The sequence below is a fragment of the Sinocyclocheilus anshuiensis genome, unplaced genomic scaffold, assembly GCF_001515605.1.
Source record: "Sinocyclocheilus anshuiensis isolate Anshui unplaced genomic scaffold, SAMN03320099.WGS_v1.1 scaffold263, whole genome shotgun sequence".
Taxonomy (NCBI): Eukaryota; Metazoa; Chordata; class Actinopteri; order Cypriniformes; family Cyprinidae; genus Sinocyclocheilus; species Sinocyclocheilus anshuiensis.
In genome coordinates this window covers 2144618-2157659 of record NW_015549593.1, presented here as the reverse complement: position 1 = coordinate 2157659, position 13042 = coordinate 2144618, and the positions used below count along the sequence as shown (strand labels likewise).

Below are 13042 nucleotides of genomic sequence, written 5' to 3'. Positions count from 1 at the left end.
ATTTGCCTGAAGCAGCTTTGAGTTTACAGCCTGTTGCCAAGGAGACTCCAGCTTTGGCATGAAAACAATGAACTCACCGTGAGACCTTTGTTTTGATTTCAAAGGGGAAGTGCGCAGAAATTTCCATATTAGCATTTGCGGTTGGTTGTTATGATAATAAAATTATATAATTATACAAAAGGAATGGAAGAATTTTAAATCTATCATACCTATTCTCTTATGCCAATATTTTACACACACACCACAACCCTCATATCCAGGTCAGCATATAAACTGTCTCTTGTTGCCTCTTGCATTTGCGTTGAGCAGAAGCTGTCCTGGGAGTCATTCTGTGGGAGATTCAGCTGCATTGATTGACCTTCACTGGGACCAGCGGCCTTCACAGGCAGAATTACACCGCTGTATTCTACTGCATTACAGGATTACTGTAATGATCCACTTAATTGATCATGATATAATTGAATCTTTGCTATAGCTTCTACAGTACTTACTAGAACTCCATACAAGTTTAGAATTAGCTGTAGCATATTAGACATTATCACAAATCATAGAAGACTTGAACAACCACGCAGAATCCCGCGACCTCTGGTGTTCACTGCGGAAAGTACTGTTGATGTTGTAATAAACTTTGCTTTCATTAAAAATCCTTGAGAAAAAAAAAGTTAAGCATTAAATGATCAAATTTCTAAACGTGTGTGTGTGTGTGTGTGTGTGTGTGTGTGTGTTATGCAGGCTATAAAATAGACAATAGGCTAAATAATAGAAAATCAAATAAAAAAGCAACTGAAAAAATATGAAATTAATTTATTAACTTTATAATCACACACTTGCTAAGTTAAATATTTGATGACCAAATTGGTGGTATTTTTATTATCCGTTCAAATACGTTTCGACATTGCATAACTGATTGTTCAGTTGATTTTTCCATAAAAAAAAAAGAAAGAAAAAGACAGAAAAGAAAAGTCTACATCAAATAAATTATATTTTCCAAACGTGCTATTGATTTCTTTATTTGTGGAACTTCGTATTTACAAAATTGTTCCAGTCCCGGTTGCAGTCAGGGGCAGCTCTGCTGAGAGGCGCTGTTGGACAGCAGAAGCGCGTGCGGAAGGAGCGGCCGCCGTCAGTCAGAGCGCGTGGAGCTGCTGAAGGTGGAACTGTCCAGTGCTGATGCTCTTCAGAGGTGCACTCGGCTTTAGCTCCTAACAGCTGCCGCCAACAACAACAAAATTACACTCATTTTAAATGATTATGTGATATGTTACGTGCTATTTAAAACGGTGCCCAGGAGTTTATTTTGTCCTGGGTTGTTTTCAGTTTCAAAGCTTCTTTCGCCTAACCAATGCGAACGGACCGTACGGGCTGAACGGCTGGCAAGCGTCGAGACATTTTGATTGTTTGATTGATGCATTCCTCTGCAGACTGCGGGGTGGACGACCAGATCTGCTGACCGGAGAGAAAGTTTCCTTGGATAAAATCATACACGATGGTGGATGCGGCTGAATGTTGTGTGAAGGTGATGTGCCGATTCAGGCCACTTAACGAATCGGAAATCACTAGAGGTGACAAATACATACCGAAATTCAAAGAAGACACCGTGGTGATATCGGTAAGATGTCTTCAGAGTCTACAGATGTTATCAGTGCAGACGAAAAGTCCCTAAATCTTTTTCTAACGTTCGCATTTTCTTTCTTTGTTCAGGAGGTTGCTATATATAATGTAACTTGAGATAAATGTAGGTCTATTACTCTAACTTGACTCATTAATGTGATAATTTCTTATCTGTCTTATTCTTATCGAATGGTTCTTTCATATTATAAAGGTTAATCCTGAATTAAGTCTTAGACAGCCCAAAATTTCATTTGAAAAGCAGATCCTCTTTTCATTTGAAAAATGTGTTTGTTATTTTATCGAGAATCACTCCACACAATGATGTATGGAATATGCTTTCTTTTGTTTTACTTCAGCGAATTTGTTTTTATTTTGTATTTTTAATTACATTCATTATAGACTTGGCTACGTAAAGCTATTGAACATTCCCCTTATGGTCCAGTAAACAGATACAGGACACACGATGACCCTAAATTGCTACGTGTTGTCCAAATAGGTGGTAAATTGCCACAATGGAACTGGCCATTAAATAACCTATTATAGGCTTTTCAGCCAAACAAAACAGTAGAACTGTTATGAAACACACACAAAATAAAAAAAAAATAAAAAAAGTGAAAGGTAATGTAAAATGTCAAACCGTTGTAGACAAATATGAATTTTAATTGATAAATTGCACAAATGTACATCATATTAAACACATGTGGAATGAAAAACATTGTCCATCTTTTCATTTAAAATCTATCTTCTTTATATTGTTGACCCCAACCTGAATGTACTTGGTGTTCATTTGGTACTCAGTAGATATAACAATGATATTTTAGTTTTAGACATTTTAGTTTGGAGGATAGAATTGATAAAAAAATATATATTATTATACTACTTGTGACAAATTTCCCACGTTAACCTTTGAGAATTTTATTGTTCTCGCCATAATAACTTTGTTTACTTTAATATCATATTTTTCTGAATGACCACCATTTGTGCCAGGCTTTTTAAAGAATTTAGAATTTAGAATGGCAAGTTACCTGTATTTTAGTAGTGGGATCAAATTAAAGAGCATCTGATATCTGGAATGAGAGTCTGAGTGACTGTGTGTGTGTGTGTGTGTGTGTGTGTGTGTGTGTGTGTGTGTGTGGGTGGGTGTGGGTGAGTGATGTGCTATAAATAAGCTGGACTGTCAACACAGTAAGATACTGATGGTTTTTATGTTTTACAGTAAACCTCCAGAAATCCCTTGTGCAAACACAATAGCCCATATTATCTGATCCATTGAGATGGTAATCGGCATTACCATGCCTAATCTGCACACAAAATCGAGTGTAGCAGGTATTAGACTTCTGCTTCTAATGTAAATTCTCTTTAATGGTACCCTGCAGGCTCTGCACAGCCTGATGTTCCTAATGCCAGATATTTAGCTTTAGGATACAAGTGTGACTGTGAATGGAGATCTGGGTAGTATTTGCAAATTTATTGTTTATCTAACTGCATCTCATTAGTGATTGTTGTTTAGTAGTGAACCTTTCTGTGTGTTGCTTTAATGCAAAATATTTTAAACAGTCAATAAAATCTAATTCATTTGTGGGGGAAAGGGTGAATTTCACACCTCCTCCCCCAACAGCTCTGATGAACTAAAATAGAAATGAAGATCTATCTATCTATCTATCTATCTATCTATCATTTGTATTTTATGTATGAAACTAATTCTGAATAAGAACTTGATATACAAAAGAATATCTGGTCCATTAGGGATCACAAATATCAACTTCCACAGACTCGCAAAGAAATTAAATTTACAATTTTTCAGTAATTGAGTGTGTAATTATAAATAGCACAATTTTATAGCTTTAAAAATGATGGTATGCTAGTATTAATATTTGTTATTTAAATATGTTGTTTTTATTATTTCGTTTAAATTTTTTTAGCAACATTGCAACAATTTTGTAAAAAAAAAAATCTGCATCAATTTTGATAAATTGCCTATTTACAGTAAAATTATTTAAAAATTATATTAAAAAGTATAAAAAAATCTAAATTATTTTATAATTATTTATTTATTTAATTATTTATTAATTCACAGTTTAACATAAACAACCAGCAGTAAATGGGTTACATGGTTTGTGTTTGAGTATAAACTGCTGAAATGAATATCCACCACAAAACAATTGCAGGGAGATTTATAGGACAGATTGTGATAGTGAGAAATTACTAATCATTTGCAGCTTGTCAATATCAGGTTTTACTTTATATGGGTTGACTGGTCAGCAGTGTTTAATGTGGGTGGTAACGTCCTATGCGAGTAATTTACGTTTCCGTAGTGACAGAGGTGCCATTTGAGGGGCCAGGACTGGCAAGGAACGGATTGGCTGATTTAGTGGAATATTTAATTTTATTTATTTATGGCCAGTCCACAGAGGATTGGGACAATTGTTGTTTGACACGCACAGTCTCATGCATGTTGCTTGTATAAACCCCCTTCTTGTTGTATTTCTTGTCCTCTTTTATATTTTGACATTATCTTCTGCACCACCTTGCAAAGAACTCTTACATTTACTGCATTATTAGATTTCAATTATGACAACTCTCGGAAGATTTTAGCATGGTGATGGATATGACAATGTTAATGTATTTGGTCTTGGCGGAATAGATCTGCTACGCTGCTGCTGAATTGCTGCTGCTGTTGGTTATTTCTGTATTTGTAGATTATTGCTGCTGCTGCAAGCAAGTACAGGAACTTGCTACTGCCAATGCATATGGCGATATGGTGCCATGAGTATTTAAGACATACTGCTGCTGCACAAATAGCATATAATATAACCCGTAGCAGATCTATACAGGTGGAGCTGGGGAAGGTGGAGGGTTTCAGAGAAACTCTGAAAGCGCGCTGCAGGAATCTCTAGTGAATGCTAGCCAGCCATATAAATGCAAGGTAGTAAGCTCATTTGCTGCATATGCAGCATGAACCAATCAGCTTGTGCCAAGTCTTTTAACTCTCTGAATATCATCAGTTACGTTAACAACCCGTCAGCCTGCACCATCTAGAGTTTCATGACTGAACTATATATTTATTTACGACACACATTTTTATCTATATAATTTATTAAAATACTGTATGTAATGTACTATTTCTATTCTACAGACCCATCTGAAATAGAAAAACATGCATTATCCTTTCAAGTATTTGTTCAGGAAGTAGGCAATATAGATTTTTGATTGAATGTGGTAAAATCCTGCACTCTTGGAAAAGCCTTGATGGTCCCCAGATAATATGCATAAATTATTGACTAAAAGAATCCATTGACCTGAACACGTGTGCTTTTATATACAGCTAGTGTTTGTGTTTATAAAAGATTGTGTTCAGATTGCAGCACATGGATAAAAGTCTTGCACAAGATTTAATGTAAATGTCCTTGTCTATTTACTGTTTCTTTCTTTCTTTCTTTCTTTCTTTCTTTTTCTGTATTACAAGAATTAATTTTAATCTGCAGTATTTCTTTGAATTATCACATAAAATGTTGTACAAAAATAGAGAGATGGAAGGAAGAGATGATTGTCACATCCAGCAATCATGTTATTCTGCTCCTGTATTGGCCAGGAGACGGGTGCTGACTATCAGCCAATCAGTGCATTTCTTTCTGGGTGAGATGTAGTTTCCGTGGTGACGGTCTGGGTTTGAGCAACAGCTCTCATTTGTGTCTCGGCAGGGATGCTTGACCCCAACCGGCTTAATCAAACATACAGACAGAAACATCATGTGTCTGTGTGAACACTATCAAACCTTATACAGCAGTATTAGTGTCTTGTGTGATTTCTTACACAGATAATCAACAGGGCAAAGGCATGTCTGTTTTAGGTCACCTGAACCGTATGTTTCACTCATGGATGTTAAAATAAGGCATAGGATAGACCTGGATCTGTGTAGGTCTCAGGAATCTCTCTCTCTCTCTCTCTCTCTGTCTCTCTTTCCATATGGGAAAGTGTATTTGTGTGAATATGGGCAAAAGAGGATGTGGGAAAACTGCTGTCAGCAGTACATGAGCTTCCCAATGATCTTTGTGTGCATGTGTAAATGCAGCGCTAATGCCAAATCTACATTAGCTGATTTTGCACTCCATAAACAGTAAAAGAAAGAAGCATCCTTAGATATTTATCCATCTTAATTTTTTTATTCTAGCTTTTATTCTTTTCTTCTTCTTCTTCTTTTTTTTTTACTATTACTTATATGTTTTTGTCTAAACAAAAGTTTAAACATAAGGGTTAGACAAAAGTTAAAATATTTTTGTTAAAATAAAACAAAAATAAAAATAAAAAATTTTAACCATTTTACAAGTAAATTTAAATAGTCATTTCTGTGCCAGTAGCATCATCAGACAGAATTCCAAAACGTTTTGTATCTGTTCGATCAAGAATGGCAGAGTAATTTAAGTTCTTTTCGGCATTATCAGGAAAAAAAAAGTGCCGACCTCAGAGGGTTAAAAAACATTTCCCTGCACATAGTTCTTTCTTTGGAGAGTTATTTTTCATTGCTAATCACAGTTTCAAAGTCTGTAGATTTCAGCAGCAGGTTCAGGCTCCGGCTCAGAGAATCAAAACAAAAGAGAGGGATTTGTTGGGGCTCAATAAGATTGACTGGCAGCTGGGGGTTGGGCTGCATTCATCACAATGTCCTCTTTTTCTCTTCAACAATGTATACCCCTCAAATCCTCTGGGGAACTTCATAAATAGCCGTCAGTAGAATCTGTGCAGCATCAGCAAAACAAAGAGGTGCTGGGGCCATTTATGAGAGTGACCTCTTGATGCAAAAATAGAATAATTCTTAAATGAATATGATAAATAATGAAATCAAACTATTTATCTGTTTTGGGCTAAATCATAGAAAACTTAATGCAGAAACTTTACAATTTCAGTCTCACTGGTAAGCATCCAGCTTTGATCATTAGCTGTCTAATACGATTCACTGTGAATGTAACCATAGTTTCCATTTAATACACCATTTATTTATATGTGTGTGAAACATCTGGGGAAAAATTGAGGTTCTGTGCAAGTCTGTGAAGAACACAGAGTGTCTTGTATTTCAACTAAACAAAGAAAAAAAGGAGGGCTGATTTACTCCACATTTACAAACACATATTTTTAATCTGTAAGGTCTGTGTTATTGTGGGTATTAAAGATATTCATTTATTGAGGGGTTTTAAAGCTTAAAACAAAATATTAATGATATTTTCTATTAGAGTTGCCTCTTGAACTATTTTACGTGTTAGGACCTGTTCAATATTCTTGACTAATGTTTCTTTTTAGGGCAAGCCATATATCTTTGACCGAGTCTTTCCTCCGAACACAACACAGGAACAAGTATATGATACCTGTGCCAAACAGATTGTTAAAGGTTGTATATACATTACATATAGCTGCATGATAGCTTAAATTATACAGACCTTAAAAGAAAAAAAATTGAAAGTTAAATCACGAGTCTTGCATTTCAGATGTGCTGGAAGGCTATAATGGGACAATCTTTGCATATGGCCAAACCTCATCAGGGAAGACACACACTATGGAGGTAAGGAAGAAAAACGAAATCATATCATATTTGGTATCAAGTTCAGTAATAGAATAAACTTTAAGTACATGTACAGTGAGAAAATGTCACTACACGCACAGTCACAAAATGCTCTAGATGGATGAACGTCTCTCGGCATCTTTCATAAAATGACTGAAATGCCAAACTGCTGCAACAGCTGCAAAATGCCACTTGACTGCAGGCGTTGCCCTGGAAACAGCCTGCGCTTTCAGCAAGTGTTTTGAATATAAAGTCAATAAATTCAGTTGTAAAATATTTCTGAAAAAGAATGACTTGGTAACCATTGAAAGATGCAAATTATGCCAAACAAGGATGTCCTCGTACATTCTTCAGAGGGAATACTTGTATCATCCTTATTCACATTACACACATATCGTAGAGGGAAATAGAAATTCTTCAATGCAGTGCTTAGTTCTTACACAAACTGTCATTAGTTTCTCGAAATAAAGTGGCATCTTATCAAATATTTGCTGTAATTGTCCTCTGCAACATGCACACAGGGACAGCTCCATAACTCACAACTGAAGGGCATCATCCCTCGCATCGCCCAGGACATCTTTGACCACATCTACTCTATGGATGAGAACCTGGAGTTCCATATCAAGGTGAAAACATTCAGCATTAAATCTGCTTGTGTATTTCCCATGTGAAACCATCAAATTCTATATTGTTTTTAATAATATTCGTATATTAACAAATCGAGAGAAAAAAGCTTAGCTGTCTAGAAAAATAAATATTAGTGGATTTTTTTCTCTGGCATAAAGTAATATATAGCATATTCAATTATAGGTTATGTTAATTAGTTATTGGACTGGTCATGGGGCTTCATTAAAGGAGTATAATATTGTAGTCAGTGCTATAGTGGTATAAAAACTCTTTTGAAAGGAGAGCGAAATCTTTGTTCACTACCATATCAACAGAAAATCTATTCCAGCATCTTCTTTTCAGTGTATAATACTATTCAATGTCAACTGGAATTGGGTTTGGTCTCTTCAATACAAATATTTATGATAAGATAAAAGCAGTCACATTTAAAATATTACATAGACGGTACCAATGTATCAAAATCTTTTTTTGAGAATGTTTTTATTTTATTTGTTTGTTTGTTTGTTTGTTTTTAGAACAAGTGTCTGCATGAGAAAAAAAATCTGAATATGTATAAACAGTTTTAATTTTATTTTTAATTCTTTTTCATTATTACAGCACAAACTCTGATATTCAGTACTTCAGATAATTTTTTTATTATTCTTGCTAAATTTTAATTTTTTTATACACAAGTGCAAATCTTTAGCTAATAATCCTCTATTTCCCTTTTTTTCTTTTTTGGTAGACTATAATTCCTATGTTATGTCTTTGATGTGCATTTTTTTATGTTTTGTTAAATAATATTATTAATATATTTTTTAAATAAAACCTTTTTTAAATTAATGGTCATCCCTTATCACAGGTCTCTTATTTTGAAATCTACCTGGACAAAATCAGAGACTTGCTTGATGGTGAGATAAAAAAACAATCACATTCTTCTTCATACTATTAAGATTCTTTCATGATGTAAATTCAATTTGTCCAATGTTGTCCACTTCTAAAGTTTCCAAAACCAACCTGGCTGTCCATGAGGATAAGAACAGGGTGCCATTTGTCAAGGTAGGAAAGATGTACAATGCAGTATTTTTGCAGTATCACCAGGCATGAGGCAAACACTTCCTTGATGTCTTGTGTCTTTTGATGCTGTTCCATTGCCAGGGTTGTACAGAGCGTTTTGTGTCCAGTCCAGAGGATGTCATGGATGTGATCGATGAGGGTAAATCCAATCGTCACGTGGCTGTTACAAGTGAGTAACTATTCCTTATTCCCTGATATAACACATCACATCTTGAATCAAACATAACTAATACACAGTGCTGTTATCTTGACCTTAAACAGTGTCACACTGTTTTTATCCTAACCCATGGTCCTCTGATGTTACATTGTGTTACAGACATGAATGAGCACAGCTCCCGCAGTCACAGCATTTTCCTCATTAATATTAAGCAGGAGAATGTGGAAACAGAGAAGAAACTGAGCGGAAAACTCTACCTGGTGGATCTTGCAGGAAGTGAAAAGGCATGCTTTTATTGATTTTTTTATATTGTGTTGTTGCCTTTGTTTTATCTCTATTTGTATCTGAAGTAATACAAAAATAACAAAAAAGGGCATATTTAACTTAATAACATTTCTTTTTTACTTTATATAATTTACATTTTTTATAATATTAATATGAAATAAGATCTATTTTATCATATTGTCTTTATATTATTATTTTTTTCTTCCCCTCAAAATTCTAAAACTTCATTTCCCAGTTTTAAATTAGATTATATTTGCAGTATTACCTCAGCCTTTTGTATCCCACTATATATGATCAATAATTATGTTTTGTAAGAATTATAGTTCAAAATCCCTGATATAGTCATAATAAAACTACAAAATAGATTTGAGAACGATATCATATCTCCACTCTCTGTGGCTCTTTCTCTTTCACAGGTCAGTAAAACTGGAGCAGAAGGATCTGTGTTGGACGAGGCTAAAAATATCAACAAGTCTCTCTCTGCTCTGGGGAACGTCATCTCAGCCCTGGCTGAAGGAACCGTAAGTGCTCGGCCTGTCTCAACTGCCCAGACGTTTTCTTTTTTTCTTCCACGTCCTCTCTTTTCTCTGAAATGCTACTCATCTTGTCTACATAATGTAGGCTTCACACAGTACAAAGCAATATTTGCTTTATACATTATTTATTGTTTTCTCATTACAGAAAACCCATGTGCCATACAGAGACAGTAAAATGACCAGGATCCTACAGGACTCTTTGGGTGGGAACTGCAGAACAACCATCGTCATCTGTGCCTCTCCCTCTGTATTCAGTGAGGCTGAGACCAAATCCACGCTCATGTTTGGCCAGAGGTGAAGCCATCTTATGCCCTAAAAGATTTCTCTTTAACTGTATAAAGACTAGAAATGAAGACTAGCCAGTGGAGCTAAAACAAAAATGACACAAATATGTGCATATACAAATCATTTCCACCCTGCTCTATTCACACAGGGCCAAAACCATCAAAAACACAGTGTCTGTGAACATGGACCTCACAGCCGAGGAATGGAAGAAGAAATATGAGAAAGAGAAAGAGAAGACCAGAAATCAAAAAATCACCATCCAGAGGCTAGAAAATGAGCTCAAGCGATGGCGGAAAGGTAAAGAAAGAAGATGGAGAGCAAACACAGATGTAAAAAAAACCAAGCTACAAGCAATAAAACGTCACTTTTTGTTTGCTGTTACATACTGATAAATATTTAACTGATTAGAATTTGATTGGTATTTTTTTTGTTTCATGTTTAATAGTTGTATAATTGTTATATATTATTATATATTTCTTATATATGTTATATTTGTTTATATTTTATATATACTATTGTTTATATGTATGTATGTGTATGTATATATATATATATATATATATATATATTACTGAGGAAAATTTAATTGAAATGATGCTTGACATTTGCAGTGGTTGATTTGAAAATACTGTAATGGTAGAGATGATACATATCATTTGGTTTGCTGGTCTAATGTGCAGAGTCCAGTCAATTTTTGATGTAATTGTCTTAACAAAAGCTTAGTTTTTTGCAGTTTGAGTCCTAAAATGGACTCCACAATGAGGAGCCAGTTATTTCTTCTTCCCCTGTTTGTTTAAGACTTATTACGGCCAGAGCCTATTTCTGTTTTTGAGTGAAATAATGATGTTTCCAAAGAGGAAATGAAGTTATTTAATAATTTATGTTATTATTTTGTTATATTGATGAGAACTTGACACAAATTGGCCTTCATATAAACCATGCGTGTACTGATGACAAAAATCCACAATAATTGACAATGATAAATACCAATTAGCATTAATTACACAGATTGTCTAATGGTGCACACATAATGACACAAAAACAAACAGGCCTGTCATTAAGTCAAAGAATGTTTGCTACAAAGCACTCACAGTATGTTATGTCAACACCACTTTATATGGCTAAATTACTTTCCTTGTTAAAATATTTTTAGTGACATATTCAGCCTCAGACATGTCCAAAGCTTTTCTTTTTTTCCCTCCTATTAATCCTGATGTTTTTTTTCTCTCTCCTGCATCCCCATGACTAGGTTTTTATTTTTTGTCTGTGTTATCAGCTCCCTCCACCTCTCCTGCACATAAAACACACAGATGCTGAGTTCACCCGTCTCAGCACTATAAAGCCCAGAGAATAGCACTGAGACTGTGTGTGCAGCTGTTCTTTCCTTTACGTCCAATCAGTCGTTCTCATCTCTGTCTTTATCATCAAGTCTGCAGGACCGTTTCCTGAAAGCCTTGTTCCTTTTATTAATGAAGAAACCAATGCCTTCGCTATTTTATTTTATTTTGTTTTATTTTACAATAACTTCATACTAGAAATCCAAAGCCACTTGATAATTAATAAAAAAAAACTGTTGCAGTTGTGTTGGACTGACATATTTTCCCTCTTTATCTTTAGGTGAGACTGTACCTGTTGATGAGCAGCACAGCAGTAAGGAAGTAAAGAATTCTGAAGCCGCTCCCATAATTGACACTTCGGCTCCGCCCCCTGAGCCTCTTTCTGATTCAGAGAAAACCCAGTATGAGGAGCTGATCAATGACCTGTATCATCAACTAGATGACAAGGTGATGAATACCTCTCACACGCTGTTAGAAAAGTGCATCAGGAAGTACAGCCTTCACAACTCAGACCTTCCTCTCCTTCTGTCTTTCACCACAGGATGATGAGATCAACCAGCACAGTCAGCTGGCAGAGAACCTGAAGCAGCAGATGGTGGATCAGGATGAGGTGAATCTGGCTCAAGAGCAGCAACATAGAGCAGAAAACTCATGCCCTCTGCAATTTATGATGTCACATGCCTTCCCATGATGCTTTGTCTGCAATGCATCTGAAACTGAAAGGGAAATTATTATGAAAAAGTTTAACCTGTGTAAACATACATATGCTACTAGCTGATCACTGGCTGGCTGTTATGCATTCCTTCATTGCAGCAGAACATGTTAATCAAAACTCTTTAATTTAAAACAAGTGCTTGGGGTAATAATTAGGAAAAAATAATTGATGTTTTATATTGAGCTCTATCATCTCACTGCCTGTACTTAGAAATTCCATTCAGGTACAAAGAGTGGCAACAAAGCAAAATTGCTCCTAATTATACAGGTGGATGTGAAAGACATTTAAAAATAAATGTCCCACAGGATCTCTAATAGGGTCTTTTGAAACACTTGGACACACCCCAGGAACTCAAAAATCCCAATATTTCTGCATCAGTACATTTTTTCCCCCCATAATTCTAATTAAATCATTCTGAACAGCATTCCAGTGATCACATACTGTATGTTCATATGAAATGATACCCTTTACTTCCATCTGAGGTCTGATAGTTTTGCTATCTCTGATTGTACACTAACACTATCGTTCAAAAGTTTGGGGTTACCTGTGTACTTACATAGTAACTAGATGTGTACATAGTATGTCACAGTGATAAAGCTGGTATGTGTTTGCAGTACACAAGCCACGGTTAAGACAGCTGACTCCTCTGTGATGTGACCCCGTCTCTGTCTCTCTCTCTCTCACTCTCAATTCAATTCAATTCAATTCAACGCTCTCTCTCGCTCGCTCTCTCTCTCTCGCGCGCTCTCTCTCTCTCTCTCTCTCTCTCTCTCTCGCTCGCTCACTCGCGCACACACACACGATCCACATTTGAACAGTCAATAGCAAATACTTAAACTAATAACAAAACAGTAGCTGATTCAGAAGCGCCAGATTGTC

The 13042-nt window shown here is 35.5% G+C and overlaps 1 protein-coding gene across 1 annotated transcript in view; it reads left to right on the top strand.

Annotated features, from left to right (window-relative positions):
• Positions 1-1139: 1139 nt before the first annotated feature.
• Positions 1140-13042, top strand: part of LOC107658297 (kinesin heavy chain-like) — a 20496-nt gene continuing 8593 nt past the window's right edge. Inside the window, exons 1-13 of the mRNA XM_016446827.1 lie at positions 1140-1609; positions 6907-6994; positions 7092-7165; positions 7687-7791; positions 8634-8682; positions 8775-8830; positions 8930-9017; positions 9165-9289; positions 9707-9811; positions 9972-10120; positions 10260-10408; positions 11729-11895; positions 11990-12058. Coding sequence (XP_016302313.1) covers positions 1487-1609; positions 6907-6994; positions 7092-7165; positions 7687-7791; positions 8634-8682; positions 8775-8830; positions 8930-9017; positions 9165-9289; positions 9707-9811; positions 9972-10120; positions 10260-10408; positions 11729-11895; positions 11990-12058 — 1347 coding nt within the window. The 5' untranslated portion in view covers positions 1140-1486. The remainder of the gene's footprint in view (positions 1610-6906; positions 6995-7091; positions 7166-7686; positions 7792-8633; positions 8683-8774; positions 8831-8929; positions 9018-9164; positions 9290-9706; positions 9812-9971; positions 10121-10259; positions 10409-11728; positions 11896-11989; positions 12059-13042) is intronic.